This window comes from Botrytis fragariae, assembly GCF_013461495.1.
Source record: "Botrytis fragariae strain BVB16 chromosome Unknown tig00000075, whole genome shotgun sequence".
NCBI classification, from domain to species: domain Eukaryota; kingdom Fungi; phylum Ascomycota; class Leotiomycetes; order Helotiales; family Sclerotiniaceae; genus Botrytis; species Botrytis fragariae.
This window is the reverse complement of record NW_023500995.1, coordinates 2,167,489-2,187,272: the sequence shown is the minus strand read 5'-3', so window position 1 is coordinate 2,187,272 and position 19,784 is coordinate 2,167,489. Positions and strand designations below refer to the sequence as shown.

The following is a 19,784-nucleotide window of genomic DNA, read 5'->3' as shown; positions in this document are numbered from 1 at the left end:
TTCTGGCTATTCATGAGTTGTGATTTTATTATTGGATATCGTGATACGGTGTGTTGTGCTGTGGTGGTATATTCGCTGTTGTCGTGACTGCATTTTTGATCGCTTGCGTGGTTTGGTTTGGTTCCTTGTGATTCTGTACTTTGTGAAATCATAATACCTACCATTTTCCTTCCCTTCCTTCCTGTACCTTCTATCCCATCATTTAATTCCCACCATTCCCATTACCTTTCCCTTCGATACCTTGACTTAAACCTCTTCTCTCTTACCATAATTACATGAAATCCCCATCTCCATACCCCATAAATGGATTGGGTGGTCTTCCACCTCCACCTCTTTGAGGTCCATCACCCGGTCCCAAAGGATCATACCTTGCACCTGGTGGAGTTTGCGGGTTGAATACTCCTCTACCACCTCCTAATCTCTGTCCTTGTCCTACAAATAAAGGATCATCAAATGTAGGATGCATACCTCCCACTCCGCCTAATCCTCTAGCTCCTGCCCCGCCTGTAAAAGAACCGGGGAAAGGATCGTTGGGTCCTAGACCTGCAGGATGTAAATCATCGTGACCGATATTGAAAGGGGAAATCGTTCCTTGAGGATCATAGCGTCGAAGACGGTTGAGATCCAATTCATCATCGAAACCAGGAGGAGGAAAATCTCCGGCTGGGATGGGACGACGTGGTGGGTCGGCAAGGGGATCACTATATGGATATGGACGAGCTGGTGCTGGAAGACGTGGATCGGTTGTGGGAGTTTGTAAAGGATTTCGTCGAGCTTGTGTTTCTTCTCTTTCGTCATGAACCCGGGAGGCTTCACCTGCGCTCTCACCTGCACCTTGTTGAGAATCTTCGTATCCTTCTTTCTGTAAAGATGGAATGAGTCTTTGGATAATACTTATTTTGAGGAGGGAAGCGAGATCTGCGATTCTGGGAGGAGAGACAAAAATTTCTTTGAGCCTTGATGTGAGATTTGAACGATCTTCTTGGTCGTTTGTGAAAGGAATTCGTAAAGGGAGCGCAGAGGTGGAAACGTAATCTCTGGCTGTGATTTCGAAACGGGTAATTTTCTCATCTCCGAGTCCTATTCCTCGGATTTCGGCCTTGCCACCTAGTCGATCGATTTTGACGACGTAGTTCATAGAGGATTGGGAGTGAGCGTAGAGGAATGAGTGGGATCCAAAGGAAGAATTCCACTTCGAGGATAATCTGGGAGCAAGTTGTGCGCATTCGGCTTCTGGTGTTTTGTCAACATTTGTACTTTAAACAAGGACTTATACTGAAGAGACTAACTATTCTCTTGACCTTCTGCAAATCCGATGAGTCGAAATCCAACTGCGATCATACATGCGTGAGAGAATAGGGCGATGGCTTCGTATGAACTACTGATATCGGAATCCGTATCATCTTTTTGATGAGTAGGTAAAGCTTCTGCCATATGATGCAGAATGGAATCTGGACTGAGTGGATTGTTTGCCATCTTGGCGGATGAGGTTGTATTGTTTGTTTGTGATTGTTTTGATGTATTGGTTTCTCTTGATATCGATAATCTGAACTGAACTGATGTGAAGCGATGTGATGTATTCAAACTTTGAAGTGAAGACTGATTGAAAGTACAAATGAATTTAATTGTATGAGGAAACAAACGGAATGCGGGGGTGCATGGCGAAGTCCAGCTACTGCCTGAAGCTATCAACCCATGTTATGTTTAGTGACGTTTAAGTGGCGGCATACCCCGTCAAAGTCCACTTTATACCATAGCGCAGCCTGCTCAGGGTCACAAAAATACCCCTGCAATTATTTTGGTAGCTCTTGCTAAACAGAACTACATTGTACAGGGTCTAGAACATGTAAAACTTCAACGACGCCAGTAACATCTTCGTCCAATTTTCTTCTATGGCTTTCAATTGCATCGCATAATCTTCGTATCGTTTCCGATTCATCCCAAGACAGTATGGAGTCAACTGAGTCTCCTTATGAGGGACAGAAATTGGTCAAGTTACCAACGATTGTGCACGATGACCCTTTTGTCAAAGTGGTAAAGACTTTATCAATGTATGTACGCTGAGCACCGACTTGCCATGATATTCATCTAACGTATGCTGCTCTACTAGATACTTTGTCGATGAAATTGTCCTTCCTTCAACCTTTGAACAATTACGAACTACGTCTGCGGGAAACAAAATCCGAATACTTGTTGAACATCTCGTCGAAAATGTTACGAATCCCGCCATTATCAATGCAATCTTGTTAGTAGCACATCATGATCCATCACGAATCTAGCAATAACTGAGACAATGATAGAACATTGAAGTGGCACTTTTCTACTCTCGATGTAGACGATCGCGGAATCAACGAAACTCGAGCAAGCGCATGCGAAATAGTGGCATGGAGATTTTTAAGTCGTGTATCGGAACGAGATGCTGTCGATTTTTGCTTATACGAATTACCTTCACCTACTCTTCAACGATCAACAGATGGTGCAGCAGAAGAACCCGAGGAAACTCAAGCTACGGAACATTCGACTCTATTGCCACAATTCCGAGGGAGGAATTCTCCTCCTGGTACAAGACCACCCAGTCAGAATAAAAAGACTGAACTCTTACGGTCTATTTCACATATGGGGTCATTCTTTACTCATGATGATATGGATGATGATGAGGATGATCCAACATCTTCGTTCACAGGATTGAATGCTCTTGAGATTTCTGTGGTAGCTGATTGCAAGAAGTTTCTCAGTCAAAGAATCGTTCAAAAGATTATAACGGGTATCTGGAAAGGAGATATAACATTTTGGGAAAGTTTGAGTGAGCATACCCAAAAGAAAGCTCAGTTTTATAACAGGAAAAAGTCCGATCCTTTTTCGAGATTGAGAGTACCAAGGTATATCAAAGCTTTTGAAGTTTTATTCTTTGCTTCTTTCTTATTTCTATACTATGCAGTTCTTGTTGAACGGAATCCGTAAGTCCTTCTGTTCTTCTGTCATATCTGCCCTCTAATGTCTCACATCTTTTCAGATATTACATTACGCCCCTTGAAATTGTTCTCTATGTATGGTTTGCTGCTTTTGCATATGATGAACTTGGGGAATTCATAGATGCGGGCTCGATTTTCTATGCGGTTGATATATGGAATTCTTGTGATTTGATGATCATCTTAATAGGAGCTGCTTTCCTACTCACTCGTTAGTACTCCTTGATCGAATACCTGGAAAACATCTAACATTACCTAGGTGTCATTGGCTTGACAAAGGATAGTGATAGGATCATCGACATGGCTTTCGATATCTTGTCTCTGGAAGCACTCTTCATGGTACCGCGGTGAGTATGGCAATGCATCATTTGGGAAACAGGACTAACATTACTTCAGAATATGTTCACTTCTTAGTCTCCATCCATATTTCGGAACTATAATTATTAGTTTAAAAGAGATGACCAAAGATTTCATTAAGTTTATGCTTATCGTGTTGGTTCTCTACCTCGGTTTCCTAACAACCTTTACCCTCCTCGCCCGCGATTCATTCACCTTGGGCGAAATGTCTTGGGTTCTTGTCAAAGTATTCTTCGGATCCTCATACCTCGGGTTTGATATAATGTATCAAATCTCTCCTCAACTCGGTCCACCACTTATGCTCGTTTTTGTCTGTTTGACCAACATTCTACTCATTACATCTTTGATCAGTATTTTGTCTGATAGTTTCTCCAAAATCAATTCTCGTGCAAGAGAAGAGAACCTTTTCTTATACTCGGTATATGTTCTTGAATCTTCGACATCAAATAGACTTACACACTTTTACCCTCCATTCAATCTCATCCCTCTCATTCTTGTCAGACCTCTCAGACTCTTCATGAGTTCTTCTACATTAAGGAGAACTCGTATTGGGCTATTGAAAGCAACACATGCGCCAATTGTACTTGCAATTAAGATTTTCGAAGGTGTTCATCAACATATACAAGATCCATCATCTTTCCCCCGCACACCAATTGCTACAGTACCATCCACACCTCATAGCGGAGCTGGTGGAACTAATTCTTTTGGAACAACGAGTATGAGTGGAGAACCAGCATATAAAGGAAAAGCGAAGAAGAAATTTTTGACAAGTAGGACGGGCACAAATCATTCATTGCATTTTATGGATGGCCCGGGTATTGGAGATGGAGAGGCGAGTCCACTTGTTAGTGGAAAGTGGGAGGGAGGTCTTAGGGGGAGGAAAGAGGGATGTTCTTCTGATGTGGGTAATTGTGGACGTGTGAATGGAAAAGTAAATGGAAAACTTCATAAGAAATTGACGTTTGGGGGAGAAGATAGTGGGTTGGGAGGAGAGGATGATGATACAGCACGAAAAGTTCAAAGGACAGAAGAAGAAGAAGAGAGAACAAGCGAGAGAGAGAGAAGATTAGAAAATAAAGTTGATGAATTGGGGAAGAGGATAGAGGAATTAACGAGATTATTTATGGCGGATAAGGGATTGGGTGGGGATGATGAGATGTAGATAGATGGATGAATACAGAGGTCAAGAAGGTGGTTGGTTCTGGGTGGGATAGGGAGCATGCATAGCGGGGTTTGTATAATATCCAAGGAGACGAGCGCTACACAGGAGAAAAGAGAGGCCAGAGATGAATATAGAGAATTAGAAAGCTAGAAATGTTTAGAATAGTAATTTCTTCTTTTAAATGTTTCAAATCTTTTAGAAGAATTCCAATATAAAAAGAGAGTATAGCGGATATAAGTGGTCTAGTACTACGCATTTAAATAATATCCAAGGAAATTAGTAGTTAATTCCAGCCTATGTTTTTTCTTTTATATAAAGATGAATATAGATTATATAAATGAAAATAGATAGTTGGCTTGTAATCTTACATATATACATACCTAGATACCTTTATAAGCAAAGGGAAGAGAGAATACACATAGCAGGACTACACCACACTAGAATGACTTATTAATGCTTGAGGGAACGGGGAATAAAGTTTACATAGGTAGGTGCATATACATATGTATGTAATAAAATTAGAAGGTGACACAAGTATCGAGCTTCGTTGTCATCGTATGTTTCATAATTGGTATTTTTGATACATCGTAATTATCTAGCTACCTAGCTACATACCTAGCTCGCCAACGAATAAAGAGCTAGAATGGTAATTGAAGAGAAATATGACGCGCGAAGAAATGGGATATCTATCGATGCTTGGTTGGTATTGTATTGGATGGAACTTTTGATTTTGGTTGATTTTGCTTTTTTGCTGCAATTTTTCTTGGTGTTGGATGATTGACTGACTGGCTTTTTGCTTCGCAAGTGGAGAGTTTCTTTTGTGATTTTTGGGAGTTTTGACACACGGCGTGGGGAGTTTGTGTCATTGCTGTGTAGAGCGTCACATTGTTTGTTCGTTTGTTCGCAGTCCGGAAAATTGGCTGGGAGTTATGGTGGTGGAAGATAGTTATTTCAACACCAGCATATCATTCCCCTTTCTCATTCCTCTCCCTTTTTCTTATAAACCCCTTCACTACTCCCTCACAAAACCCCGACCAACACACCCAACAACCTCAACACCCACGGCAACGCCGCCCCTACCCCACTCAAATTCCAAAGCCCAAACGCATTCGTCTTGCACACTCCTACCTTGCCCCATTTCACCACTCTCTTCTCCCATTCTCCTAGCGTTAAACTTCCCCTAAACACTTTCTCCAACTCCAACGCTTGCATCGCACTCTGCGTCGTACTGAGCGCCATATGCGGACGCATGAGATTCAAGGCTTCACCGGTTATTAAAACCCTGTTATCGAAACCCGGGAGTAGGGCGCATGGTAACGCAGAATCGTTGATGGCGGTTATGAAGGGAGAGGGCGTTTTGGATATGATTTCTGCAAAGGGCGCGCACATGATGGATTGGGAGAGCGTGAGGTAGGGGGTCCAGGCTGTGAGGTTCATGAGGCCTGCCGGGAGGGTGGTGCGGTGGAGAACACCCGTGGTGTCGGTCATGAGGGAGGTGAGAGAGGGGGAGGGGGAGATGGGGTGGTACCATACCCAGTTGTAGCGACGGAAGCCGGGGGTCAGGGAGCCGTTTGGGCCGGGGATTATGTATCTGATTTTTTGTTAGGTTGGGATTTGGGGGTTGGAGATGGGGAGTTGGGAGATTGGGAGATTGGGAGTGAGTCAAGGAAGTCAAGGAGAAGAAAGATGAGGAGGAAATTGAGTGAAAGAAGGAAAGGAAGGAAATTAAAACGTACAAAAGTATATATCCCCCCTTGTAAGAAAAATACGTCAAACTAGGATCGAAAATATTCTTCGTCTCTTCTGAAACCTCGGATTCCAAAACCGTTCCTCGAAATGCTACATAGCCTGCATATTCTCTCTTGACATCTGGAAAGTATTTTGCTCTCAGAGAGGAATTTGCTCCATCGGCTAGTATCACCATGTCGGCTTTCATTTTGAATTCTTCGTTTGCCTCATTTTGATTCTCGTAGGTTATCTCGACGCCGCCGTCGGAAAGTTTGCTGAGAGATGTAACGTTCATTCCAGTTAAGAATTCACGTTTTCCTTGGCCTTTTCCTTTTGGGTGATCCTCTTCTTCATGATCATCATCATCTCTTCCTTCTTCAGATTCGGGAACCGCTACTTCCCCATCACAAAATTCACTCTTCAAACCATCGAAATTTCGTCGAAGACGATAATAAATCACGCTCCAACTCGTCATCTTTAATTCCCTCTTCATTTCTCTCTTGACACTGGCATCTTTGTTTAAAAATTGTACAGTGGGAGAGTGGATAGACCAGGGTTGGGCAACGCGGTCGTGAGATTTCATGAAGAGTTCGAATTCGGGCCAGGTGGTGATACCGGCGGCGAGGTCGGGACGGAGAGAAGAGCTGTGTCGTTCGAGAATGGTGATGGTGTGGGGGGTGGGGAGGTGGGAGAGCATGGTGCCGTGCATGAGGCCGGTGCTGGAGCCGCCAATCTTTAGGTTTGGAGTGGGAGGTTAGTGGGGAGGGGTTAGGGAGGGGGAGTGGAATGTTATGGAGGGAGGGGGGGTGGACGGGACGGGACGGGACGAGACGAGACGGGAAGGGAACGGAAGGGAAGGGGAGAAATAAATGGATGATAGATGAATAGGTAAAGTACTTACAATGACGATATGCATTGGTTTTGAGTAATCCATCGTGTCGATGATGTATGAAGAGAGTGATATCACTGATATGAAACTGAAGTATGAATTTTAAAATTTGTCTGGAGAGATCAAATAAATGTAGGTAGGTCGGAGGTAGCTCTCAACCTATTGGTCCTTATCTCAAAAAAAGATCACGTTCTTCTCTTTTCCACAAGACAGTCAAGGTTACCACGATGAATAAACTCGTAGTATAGTAAAGTACCTCGATGCTTCTTAAACAGATTGATAATTGAGAAATCTCAGACACAAATTTCTAAGAAGAAGCTGTAATCGTTGTGAAAAAGGTAAACGCTCAATTCAAAGAGATAGATTTGTTTCCCCTAGAAAAGTGGAGAGCTTCCTGTATGACTGCGGCACGGCATTGGATTCTACACTTCCTGTTGGGAGTACCCAGGTGAGAAGTGAATTTTGATTGGAAGACGGCAGATGGTATCACGGCATACACGGCATATGGTTGTGTAGGTATGAGATGTCGAATGAGATATGGGATAGTAAAGGAATGTGATAATAAGATCACGATGGATAATGACTACTACCTCGTGTTGTCTACCTACTCTTGGCGTGTGATGAGAATGGCTTGAGGGAATAGAGGGATGGAGATCCTATTCGTCAATGTTTGTTTCGTCTTTATCCACGGATCTCGTTGGGGTCGAGAATAAGCAGAGATGATGTGGATGCCGCCAGACCATGTCGTCGGTATCACCAAATTTGATAACAAGGTGGGGGAAATCCATCCGGTTCTATACCTTTTACCGTGTTTCAATGGTCCATCTTACGATTTACACATACTTTTATACATATATCATATATCGCGTGTCAACACAAGACAATTCAATTCCGCTCACCAGGTAGTGGTCCTACCCTGCATCACACATATCAGAAATCTAGAAGGTGGGCGTATGGAGTAGATTTTAAGTGATGCCTACTACAATCGTTACTCAAAATGGCCGATGAAAGAACGAAGTGGGAGATCGACAATGTATGAAATGGATATTTACTAGGTATATATGTAACATCAACCAAACTACTCCACATATAATTCAATATTCAATTCTCAGATGATCCTTCACAGAATATATTCCCTACCTTCAAATCCTCGGGTGAAATGAAAAATACTTGGATGTATGTGTAACCAGAATCGACCTATCATTTTCCATCCTCCATTCTCCGCCAACAATAATTCTTGGATTTCAACAAGGAACACAACATATATTCGTTGTACAGACTCCGCTAATCCTGACATAAATCTCCCACTCGTAACAGTACCTGCCTATCTATGAGCGGCTGATGATAAAATGGGTGGTGCACGCCTTGATATAGAAATGATAAGATGTTGGACCATCCATCTTCTCGTAGAAATATTCTCATGGGGGGGTTCATTTTCTCAATCGATAATATATTTTCGCTCCGTGAGTGAAAAGTAGTCATGCAGAATGAAAATTCTCAACATACAACGACTGCTGCTCTTGTCGTTACCATCTTAGCAGTGATAGCGGTCATTCTTCGATTTCTAACACGAAAATTAACGAAAGCCGGTACTGCGGCCGATGATTGGTGGATCTTGATTGGGGTCTTATTGTTGATTATCACGGGTAGTCTTCTTCTCTATGGTATGTGATAGAACATTCATAGTACCAGTACCGGTTCCTATCCAGCATATCCATAATCAATCTTCATAGGCGTGAAATCCGACCCAAGCGGCGGCGAGACTATCGATCGCGACTCTCCTACCTTCGATTATAAGCCTCATGTCACATATCTCATAATGTCATGGGTGTGCGCCATTCTTTATTTTTCGGTCGTGACGGCTATTAAAATCTCAATCCTTCTCATGTATCGTCGGATATTCTCCTCGAGTTTGGTACGATCGTTTTGGGTCTTTATGGGGTTTATTATCATCTGGTGGTTGGTCGGTACTATCGCGACAAGTATCAGTTGTGTTCCAGCAAGTAGATTTTGGATTGGACCTTCGGCTGGTGGATGGTGTTTTAATTTCAACATCTATTGGATGGTGATGGGTGTGGTGGAAATTGTGATTGATATTGGGATTTTGATTTTGCCAATCGGTGTGGTGATTGGACTCCAAATGCCTAATTCTCAGAAAGTATTGGTTGGAGGTATCTTCCTCCTAGGAAGTTTGTATGTATACCTACATTCTTCTTCCGTCTCACTTCATACTAACATTATCAAAGTGTCATCGTAACAGGTGTTGTACGAGTCGTTCTTGGATATGCTCCCGGTAGTCAAAATGTCGATTTTCCACGAGCAGAACTCTGGTCAGCGGTTCATGTTGGAATGGCAATCGTGTGCGCTTGTCTCCCAAACTTTCGTCCACTCTTGAATCGCATCACTGCATCAGCTCGTCGTCTGTATGGATCTGCCGTAACGAGTGATAGGGATCATAACGCAAGTGGTTCCAGTGGAAGTCGAAGTGCGGCATCAAAGAATAAAACTGCAGTAGAATTGATGACATTGAGTCATATTCGACGTCGAGGACAGAATGAGTTGGAGGATAGAAATGCAGATACTAGGGGATTGACTAGGAATGAGAGTGGAGACTTCCAGTCACTCCATCATGTAGAATTGGGAGTAGGGGGAGTAGATGAACCTAGACCCAGAGAATTAAATGATGGATGATGAACCATATTTTGAATCTAGAAAAATAGAAATCGTATTCCTCTCATCACTCGATAAGATTGAATGTTTTGTGAAAACATGGAGATTGTTGATATCGTGGAAAGTTTGATATTGAGAGAAAATCTACGAAAAACAATACTGACAACATTCGACTTAGGGACCCAGCTAGACATTGTTAGCGGATGCATCTTGCCAAAAATGGTAATTTCGAGTCCATCAAAATGGTTCTGGATGGTTCAGGACAGGGTGGTGCAAGGTTTAGGCTTGTTTCTCGTCACACGTGACCATGGACGGACCGAAGTGTATTTGGACGTCCTCCAACTTCATTTGCAAGTATGATTAGGAGTGTCATTTCGCTGATATATCTTTTGTTGTTGCTAACAACTCTTGATCTTGCGTTTCTCAAAGGTATCTCCAAGTAGGAATCAGACAGCCATTGATTGAACGGAGAGATGGAAGCTATTCGCACCAAGTCACCCACCAATCTGTCTATCGATTAATTATTGGAAGTGACTCGTTCATGCCGAGGCCCAGATACTTCGAGCATATTTGAGGGAAGACCCCAAGCTGTTCTTATTGAGTCGAAAGTAGAAGCGATAGAAACTAAAGGGTACCGGAATATGAATGGCGAACGTTGAGGTGGAGCAAACCAACACGAAATCTCCGACTCTTGGACCATCTGTTCTCACACAACAGCCACAAGTTCTACCCTCAGACTCTCTGTAGACTTCGGTAGATAAGTTTCAGGTGATCGCACCCGCTACTCCGTCTTTATGACGCTCATAGCTTCATAACTTCAGCAGCCGACACACTAATGATATGTGTTCGATTATGTGGTCGAGTAGTTCTGTGGCTATCTGTTTCTAAGGGGGCGTGGAGGCTTTTCCCGAATAAGTCCCGATTTGATGAATGCCGTTATCATATTGAGTATAGGCCATTTACCGGTGGTCTGGAACAACTTGAGTTCCAGTATTCTGGTTGCCAATTATCCGTGCTGCCAGAACATATTTTGAGTTCCAACTAGAGCTTAAAACCCTATACCCGACACGGATATAATTTAACTTTCGCATACCGTTCTGTCTCATTCGCTTGAACGTTGGTTGGGTCTGTTTTTGATGGCTTAAATGTTTAGCAATTCGTTCATGTTCAGTATGTACTTATCGACAAGATATTCACGTACATTCTTGGTTGAGCCTGCAGGTCTGGCTTGTTTCAAAGGAAACTTTCTTATTTAGGCATGAATTGCCACGACACTTGGAATGTTCATTATCTTTATGTTCGAATTGGATTCTTCTCAAAAATCTTAATCTGTGGATTATCTTCATCAATGACCTAAACACTTCAGGACATCTCATAGTCCAGCAGACATGGCACCGACCACTACTATCACAGCTGGCAATATACCAGTAGCCGTCTTCACCCCAGGAAAGAGATATATTGCTGCGTGTACTTCAATATTGATTGTTAATCTTGCTTGTGCACTCGATGCTACAACAATAGCAGTTGCTCTTCCAGTCAGTTATTTCTTCCAATCATTCTATCGTTTAACTCCCCTCTAACACTTGAATCTGAAAACAGACAATATCCGAAGCCCTCAATGGAAATGCAATTGAGGCTTTCTGGGCCGGTACTTCTTTCCTCCTCACCTCTACCATTTGGCAACCCGTATTCATAGCACTATCACATGTATTTGGACGCAGACCGTTACTCTTGTTCTCACTCATTCTTTTTACAATTGGCTCTAGTCTAGGGGGAGCAGCACAAAGTATGCCTTCCTTGTTAGTAGGCCGTTGCCTGCAAGGAAGTGGTGTTGGTGGCATTCTTGCACTCACAGAAGCTCTAATAACGGATATGGTACCATTACGCCAAAGAGGAAATGCAATGGCTCTTCTAGGCGTGGTATGGGCATTGGGTAGTGTCACTGGACCACTAATTGGTGGTACTTTGGCTGATAAAAATGCTTGGAGATGGATATTCTACCTCAATCTACCCATAATCGCAATAGGATTTGTAGGATGTGTTTGGTTTTTGAAATTGGAGAGAAAAGAAAGAACGATAGAAGAGAAGTTGTCTGAAATCGATTACATCGGATCGATTATCTTTGTTGGGTCACTAACCTCATTTCTTATCCCCTTGACTTGGGGTGGAGTCAGTTATTCATGGAAAAGCTGGCATACTTTGATTCCACTGCTGATAGGAGCTACTGGACTTGTTATTTTCTGCATATATGAAGCGATGCTTGCAAAGAAACCCATCATACCAACTCGACTTTTCCGCAACCCTTCAACGACAATTGCTTACTTTTGTACTTTCTTACATGGAATGATTCTCTGGTCAATCGTCTATTATGCCCCCTTCTACTTTATGTCTGTCCAAGGCTACACATCGATGATGGCAGGTGTGGCCGCCCTTCCAGAAACCCTTACTATTGTCCCCATGGCTATTATCGTTGGAATCTTCGCTGCAAAAACAGGAAAATATCGTTGGAGTCTATGGCTCGGATGGGCTTTAACAGCTTTCGGTTGTGGTATGCTATATCTTCTTGATGTTGGAACACCGGTTGTGGCATGGGTTTTTCTGATGCTAGGAAGTGGTATTGGTATGGGACTTCTGTATCCAGCTATGAGTTTAGCTATTCAAGCTTCGGCTCCACAGGAGGATGCTGCTACTGCAGCAGGACTGTTCACGTTCTTTAGGGCGTTGGGTCAAACCGTTGGGGTGGCGATGTAAGTTATTGTCTTCTTTCTTCTTGTTTTGTTTATATGTTCCTCAATGGCTTTCGGCTTTTGGTTCTTGACTTATTGCCTGGTGGTTGTGTTTCTGTTTCCGTTTCCATCCGTGTCTCTACACCTCTCCAATACTGCCAGTGGTTGCTTAGCTTTCGTATTTGCTTCTTATTACTCGTCAAGTACTGCCTTTGGAGTTTATCTTGGAGAACCTGCACACATCTCCATTCAAACCGGCGTTACTTCTCCTCCCTATGCCACACCTGCCGCTGTCAAAGGTCGAGTATTGGCTTTTATAGGTTTGAGAAGTTCTTCCTTCCGAGGCAGCTCTTTGCTGTTCTGCACAATAAGCAGTAACTCAAAGTGGCTCTCCATTCCTATTCTGTTTATTTTCCAAGCTCTCTTCCGCCTCCAATTCACCCAGACAAGCACTCTTCAAGTCGTTCCTGTTAAGATTTCTCATTAACATTCCATATTGAGCATGTGCTAACAGCAATTAGTGGCGGTGGCATATTACAGAATAGAATGCTTGCAGAACTCAGGGCCACCCAAGACTTTACCATAATCGTAGCACAGTTTGGATACACGATCGAAGAGGTGACTGCCAATGTAGTGGCTTTGATTCCATTAATTAATGCTCTCCCACCTGAAAGTCCAGAAGTTGTGGACTTTAGGCTTGTATCTGCAACGTCCATCAAGACTATCTGGCTCGCCATGTGTGCATTTGCTGTAACTGGATTGATCTCTAGTTGTTTTGTTAAGAGCTATGGTCTTGATCAAGCTCTTGTAACGGATCAAGGCTTTGCAATTGGAGTAAAGAAAGTTGATCTCGAGAAAACAGAGGTGACTAAGAAGGGTGGCCAATTTGAGACTTCGAAAACGTCTGTAAATGAGGAAGTCAAGGAGCTGGTTGATTCACCTCACTTATCAGTCAATCGAAGTATCGACAAGGTGAGTGAATGGGAGAAACTGGACATATTCGGCAACCGGAAAAGTGTCAAGTCGAATGATGTAGAAAAGTTGAAGCTTTCTGCCGGCGAGAGGAGGGAATATTTGAAGATGCCAGAAGAAGACGCTTGTCCTATGTTCGGAAAAGACTATTAATTAGTTGCGAGTCTTTTGAATATGAGTAGTCTTACCATTGCTTTTTGACTGATTTTATTTCTATCGGCCCCACAAAGTGGTGTCCCTTCAAAATACTTTGTGCGATACTGAATGGTAATGTTTATTGCAATTTTACTTAGATGTGTAGGCGACGAGACAATTTTCTTTCAAAAATCAAGTAAATCAACATCTAGATACCATCAGGAATTTCTCTGAGTATTCATTCTTTCTATATATCCGTATCTTCTTCTACATAGTGAATTGAAACAACATTTCCTGTGTGTCTAAGTCATTCCATCTTCAATACCTAGAATTCTCGAATTTTGATTGGCTCGCTAGAGATTTCCATTGTTTATCCTCCACGGCTCGTCACAACCTCTGCCGTTGTTTTCATTTTCAAATCATACGGCCTCATCTCAAAACAACTCACAGATCTCTCCCTAAGGTATCTTCTCTCTTGCCAGGCTCTCTCGTTCTTCTTTCCTCCATTTTACAAGCGCCATTTACAATCTGCAGATATTTATCACAACCACCACACGCAACTTGAGGATTTCCACCAATATCCGGATACTTTCTTTAACATGACGGACACAATCTCATCGACCACTAATATCCCGCATGGCAATTCATCTAAACCTGCGCGAAAAAAGTATGAAAGAACTAAAGAGCGAAGCAAAGTTACTCAAGCTTGCGACCAATGTAGAAAGTAAGCTTTTCCGAGATTCACCCCCCTGAATTCAACATATATTCACTTCGAGATAATTACAAAACTTAGTATGATCTTACTAATAATCCCACAGAGGAAAAGCTAGGTGCTCTGGCAATTTGCCATGTACTAATTGCGTTTATGATAAGAAGGATTGTTCTTACAATCACGCCTATGCTCGTGGTCGAAGAACTAAAATTCTTCCAAATCCAAACTATAGACCCGACCCCCAACACAAAGTCTTCGTTGGCGGATCTAACTTGGCCACTTCTGAACCTCCAATGGAAAGAGAAGACGAGCAGATGTCACCGGTAGTAGGTTCATTAGGCGAGAATCTAAATTTCAATCAAATGATGCCACAACCTCAACAGTCGGCGAGTAATAGTCCAGTTGCTAACTTGGTCCAACAAGCTCAGCAGATGTTTGACCCAAATGCACCTGTTTCTGTTCTTACATACGGTGATCTACCAATACCTATCAGTCAACCTGGATTGCTGACTCTGCCAAGTCCTGATGATGGTGCTAAACTTGTTCAAATTTATTTTGACAAGTTCTCCCCAAGTATACTCTATTTCCATCGACCTAGTGTTGAGCGCTGGACAGATGAGTTGTTAGAGGCTGGTAGCAATCTCTTGCAACTGGATTATCTTAAAAGCAGGAATGCCATCGTTTTTATGATCTTTGCTTCGGCTCAAACTTATCGTGCGAAATCAGAATCGTTGGACATCAGGTCAGTAAACCATCCTTCGCTTCTATTCTTCTGCTAACATTTCCATTCTCAATAGTATGCTCCACTATCAACTAGCAGACGAGCAATTGCAATCTGAAACTGGTCCCCACAATTAACAAGCATTCAAGCTCGACTTCTCCAATGTTACTATCTTGCTGCTAGAGGTCGAATCAACCAGTGTTGGACCACATTTTCCAATGTCGTCAGCTTGATCTTCACGCTTGGATTAAATAGATATTATAGCAAGAGAGGCATTGTTGATTTAATTGAGGTGGAATGTCAAAAGCGAGTTTTCTGGGCAGCTTTCTTTCTGGACAAATTTTTGAGTTATGCTTTGGATAGACCACAACGTCTTAAGATTGATGATATTGATCAGGTGAGCTCTTCATTTCTTTCAAGTTAACATGCAAGGTTCTGCATACTCTTTGTTGGCAGATTTTTTGGTCATTACTTTGTCATGATGCTGGCCCCTTTCCTCGAGTCAAGAGCACCTGTCCTCCGGATACATGGGGGCTCGGATAATCTGTTTAGTTGACAATGATTTAACAACTTCAACAATCATGGCAGACATCAGAACGTCAGCTATCCTTTGTTTACAGTGCAGGTGTCAGAGATGGATGGATATAATAGCATAATAAATATACTTGAATCAAAGAATTGACTAACAATCTAATTAGGAGTTGCCAAAGATTATCAACGACAGACAATTCACCCCCAACAACCTCATCCCTGCTTCTCCAGATGATCTCTCCACAAACCTTGCATCTAACCTTCAATTCGAGTAAGTAATTTCTTCTACTGCCGGCTTCAAAAATTTCGCTAACCAAAACACCCTCCAGACTTTCAATAATCGCAAGTAACATCCTCGACCAATTCTACGGATTCCGCAAATATGAACCCGAAGAACGTTTCGACCTTGTCCAATCCTACCTCACTGGCAGCTTTCCCGCCTGGAAGGACAAAGCAGCCTCACTAATTCAAGCTTTACCTGAAAATTTAGATGAGGGGCAAAATCGGCAAAGATCTGAATTGTGGTTGTCTTATCACCATACCAAGATTCTCCTCCTTCGCACTTACCTTCTCGATCCTAATTGCGATGTGGCGAAAGATGCAATGATCGGCAAGCTTACAAACGCGTGTAAATACATTTGCGATATGGTGCAGCCACGTCCTAAGGGATTTGTTAAAGAATCTGAGGAAACACTTTTGAAACATGAGTTTCCATTATATGCGGATTTTGTTAAATCTGTCGCTTTTAGAAGTGCTTGGGTATGTTTTCTTCCGATTTCTTCTTCTTTCTGTGGTTCTTCTTTCTTTGGCTCTTATTTCCATATGTTTGGGAACTTCACGGCTAATCTCTTATTAACCAGTTCCCCCAATACATCATCTTCACCGCCGCAACCGTAACCTACATCACAGGTATCAAAACCATAGCACAAATATGCAAACCCGACAATGAAATCAAGCGCAAGATCGAAATCCTCCACGCACCTCTTAAGAAAATCGCATTTCCGGGTTCATTCATGGGACTATGTGTTTCTGTTTTGGATGAGCTAAAAGTTGCGGTTGAAGGGACGATTTGGCGCCGGTTTTCCATGCTAGATGGTGAGGAATATGAGGATGGTGAAACGGCGGAGGAGCGCAGGGATCTGGGGCGTTATCTTGTGATGGCTAGGGAGAAGTTGGAGGAGAGTGGTGAGGATTGGAATGAAGATCTGGGTGCGGGTAGAGATCCATCTCATGTTATGAGTCGGTTTCGTTCTTGGGGATTTGCGAGACTTACTAATCGGATGATGGAACGTGGATTGTAGGTTAGGATGAGTTGAAATGGGAGGGAATTGGGATTTATTGAATGGGCTTTGTGATGTTAGGGCCATGCTTTTTTTGTCTTGGTCGGCGACCTATTCATCGTTCTTGACGTTGTCGTCAACTTTGAGATGAATTTGGTTAATCAGACATCTTGCAGACATAACAGAATGCCACAAAGCATGTTCATATGGATATGGATACGAATAAACTATACATCACACTTTGCGGTTTTTACAAGCAGATTGGTAGATAGTCCAAAGATTCATCTATGGAAGTGATTAGTTAGTTAATTTATCATTTAATAAATCAAATGTCTAAGATGCGAGACAAGATGCGATGAGTGATGCACTTTTGGTGAAGATTAATAGTGAATATTTAATGATAATGTGAGCAGGTGCAGTTCTCTTACCTCGAGAGTGTAGAGATTAGTCAGGAATTGGAGTGGGAGATTGGAAGTGGTGTGTTCGAAGGAAGGGGTTCCGGAGAGGGAGAATGGATGATGTACGGGTACGACTTGGGAGTGTGGCTGTGTAGAACAGAGAATGTAGAGAGGGAGGTGGGAGGGAGGTGAGAGGGAGGGAGTTTGAGGTGTAGAGGGAGAGAGGTAGTGATTCGGAGGTAGTAGGTATTGGATGTTTGGGTTTGGGTTTGGGTTTGGATTATCTAGGTACTACTATCAGGTAATGCTAGGTTGGTAGGTTGATAGCTGGATATAATGAATAGAATTTTGGGAGGATTGTCAGAATGGATTAAATGCATTGAGTAGAAAGGCCAGTCTCATGAATGAATAAATAAATCTTCCTATCTGCAAACACTGCATAAGACAATTATACGAATGAAATGGGTTGGATTCATTTACATTTCTCTTCAGTCAGGCTACCTTTTATATTTTGGTTTCGTCTCTCCAAGATTCTTGATCTGCTTGCTAGATGGGCTATATAGGGGTGGCTGTCTGTGTGTATATAACAAAGTTCCCAAGATCTTGGATGTATTGGTTTAGGTTGAAAGACCGGGCCAGTCTGGTGGGTGGGGGATGGATGTGGTTAGCTAGGTTTTGGAAGTTGGGGTTGTTGTATCATCAGGGGAAGAAAGGAAAGAATAAACCTACAAAATCTTGTCCTCTCTCCATTCCTCCTCGAAACTTGTACCGCATCACCAACTTTCAACATCTTCCCTTCGCACACATCTCCATTTCCGAGAAACCCGTAGCGCCCGAATATAGGACTATATTTCATGCCGTCGTCTACCCGTCGATCTTTCATGAGGAGTTTGAGGACTTCTTTTTCTTTGGGGGCGGGGGTGCCGGTTTCGTGGTCCACGTTTAGGGATACGCAGCGCCCACAGTTGGCGGTTAGGAGGATTTCTTTGGGGGAATTGGAGTCGGAGGAGAAGGTTAATCCGCCCCAGTAATCTTCATCGTACGGGCGGGGCGAACCGGAGATAATGATGTTGGCGCGGAATTTTGTAATGTCCATTTTGGGGGTTGGGGAGGGGAGACGGCTGGTTACGTCATCGCAGGAGGATTGGGTGATGATGAGGTAGGGAGCGCAGTCGTTGAAGATGATGGAGGGGGATTTGGGGATGGGGAGAAGGGAATTGAGGAGGGGGATTTTTTGAAGGAGGGGGCGAGTGGGAGGGGTGTAGGTTGCGGGTTGTCCGGGGAGATTGCCGAGCACGAGACGTCGGTTGGGCCCGGCGTAGGCGAGGAGTACGGGGTATTTGAAGTATTGGGAAAACCAGTTGTTGTAGGTGGATCCCATGTCGTAGGCTGTCATGGGGCTCTTGTGCATAGTGATTGAAATTTCTGGAAGGTGGGAGAGGGTGGAGGGGGATAGGTCGATGGTTAGGGTTGGGTGTGGAGAGACTGGAGTTTGGGAGGAGGAAGAGGGGGCGTGGTAGGTTACGTGGAGAGTGGAGTCTTTGATGGAGGTATGGAATAGAGCCATTTCTGGAAACTCGGATATATGCATATTTTGATAGGAACCCCATTTGGAATTGGGATCGCGGATGCGAAGGAGCATGAATTTGCGATCGTAGGAAAATCCCTCTTTGGTTAGGGTGGCGGAGGGGAGAGAACATCCTCGGAGAGATTTGATGGGGTAGATGTAGAGCTGTGTGGTGTTAGTTAGATGTTAAATTCTGAATTGTGATTCTGGAATGCTTCATTTTACTCACTTGACTAATAGTCATTTTGGGACCGGATGAAGAAGATATCGATTTTGAAATATCTTTCTGTTGCGCGGTAGCCGTAGCCAATGAAATCCCATCTACTTTTTTCACCATCGAAGCCAGCTCATGATCATTCTCAAGCATCCCCGATTTCTCCTCCAACATCCCCTTAAGATCCGAAGCTATCTCTGAAACTTCTTTCCGGGATTCTTCATCTCGTTGAATCTGGGCTTCGGCATTTTGAAGCCGTTTCCTGTACTCCTCAAGCTGAGTACCTCGAGTTGATAGCTTTATCACAAGATACCATATCAAACCGATTTGGAAAATCGATCGCAAGGACCACTCTCCTAATATGGGTATGTGTGTTGTGTTTATATAATGAGTGGTCTTTTCAATCATTTCCCACAGGGAATCGACAAATGGTTCTGAGGTTGCCATTCCTTTGGAGTGAGAGGTATTCGTCGTTATTACTGGGTATGTTATAAACTGTTCATCAGTTTACAGTAACTTAATCGAGGAATCTGGAAATGGGGGAGTCTGGAAATCGAGGAGTCTTGTTGTCTAGATATGTTAATGTCAAATAAGTCGCCAGGCTGAATGTCGTTGAGATGTATGAAATACGCTTGCTTGCAAATCCCCTCGTTTTGGAGTGAAGTGTTAATCTTATCTGACGAATCAGAGGAAAGATGGATATTCTTACCCGATAAGGCGAGTTTAATCTTTGAATCTCATGAGTGTATTTCA

The 19,784-nt window shown here is 43.0% G+C and overlaps 7 protein-coding genes across 7 annotated transcripts; 4 read left to right on the top strand and 3 right to left on the bottom strand.

Moving 5' to 3' along the window:
* Positions 1-271: 271 nt before the first annotated feature.
* On the bottom strand, positions 272-1,476 carry Bfra_006140 (putative pi31 proteasome regulator protein; the record flags this gene model as incomplete). The annotated part of the gene is made up of 2 exons (XM_037336513.1): positions 272-1,233; positions 1,290-1,476. 2 exons carry the CDS (start codon positions 1,474-1,476, stop codon positions 272-274), a joined length of 1,149 nt encoding a protein of 382 aa, XP_037191723.1.
* A 474-nt stretch (positions 1,477-1,950) lies between these two features.
* Positions 1,951-4,488, top strand: Bfra_006139 (putative receptor-activated ca2+-permeable cation channel protein; the record flags this gene model as incomplete). Its single annotated transcript, XM_037336512.1, has 6 exons — positions 1,951-2,051; positions 2,111-2,245; positions 2,301-2,957; positions 3,014-3,180; positions 3,229-3,316; positions 3,366-4,488. The coding sequence occupies 6 exons, from the start codon at positions 1,951-1,953 to the stop codon at positions 4,486-4,488; spliced, it is 2,271 nt and encodes a 756-aa protein (XP_037191722.1).
* A 1,020-nt stretch (positions 4,489-5,508) lies between these two features.
* Bfra_006138 (putative monooxygenase fad-binding protein) lies at positions 5,509-7,150 on the bottom strand (the record flags this gene model as incomplete). Its single annotated transcript, XM_037336511.1, has 3 exons — positions 5,509-6,079; positions 6,225-6,949; positions 7,118-7,150. The coding sequence occupies 3 exons, from the start codon at positions 7,148-7,150 to the stop codon at positions 5,509-5,511; spliced, it is 1,329 nt and encodes a 442-aa protein (XP_037191721.1).
* Positions 7,151-8,585: 1,435 nt separating this feature from the next.
* Bfra_006137 (putative integral membrane protein pth11- protein) lies at positions 8,586-9,796 on the top strand (the record flags this gene model as incomplete). The annotated part of the gene is made up of 3 exons (XM_037336510.1): positions 8,586-8,769; positions 8,839-9,298; positions 9,352-9,796. The coding sequence occupies 3 exons, from the start codon at positions 8,586-8,588 to the stop codon at positions 9,794-9,796; spliced, it is 1,089 nt and encodes a 362-aa protein (XP_037191720.1).
* Positions 9,797-11,163: 1,367 nt separating this feature from the next.
* Positions 11,164-13,626, top strand: Bfra_006136 (putative mfs multidrug protein; the record flags this gene model as incomplete). The annotated part of the gene is made up of 4 exons (XM_037336509.1): positions 11,164-11,310; positions 11,375-12,522; positions 12,706-12,821; positions 13,058-13,626. The coding sequence occupies 4 exons, from the start codon at positions 11,164-11,166 to the stop codon at positions 13,624-13,626; spliced, it is 1,980 nt and encodes a 659-aa protein (XP_037191719.1).
* Positions 13,627-14,207: 581 nt separating this feature from the next.
* On the top strand, positions 14,208-16,873 carry Bfra_006135 (putative zn 2cys6 transcription factor protein; the record flags this gene model as incomplete). Its single annotated transcript, XM_037336508.1, has 7 exons — positions 14,208-14,332; positions 14,427-15,062; positions 15,118-15,164; positions 15,191-15,438; positions 15,740-15,843; positions 15,902-16,331; positions 16,433-16,873. 7 exons carry the CDS (start codon positions 14,208-14,210, stop codon positions 16,871-16,873), a joined length of 2,031 nt encoding a protein of 676 aa, XP_037191718.1.
* A 1,041-nt stretch (positions 16,874-17,914) lies between these two features.
* On the bottom strand, positions 17,915-19,478 carry Bfra_006134 (putative mosc domain-containing protein; the record flags this gene model as incomplete). The annotated part of the gene is made up of 2 exons (XM_037336507.1): positions 17,915-18,982; positions 19,047-19,478. The coding sequence occupies 2 exons, from the start codon at positions 19,476-19,478 to the stop codon at positions 17,915-17,917; spliced, it is 1,500 nt and encodes a 499-aa protein (XP_037191717.1).
* Between the last annotated feature and the right edge of the window lie 306 nt (positions 19,479-19,784).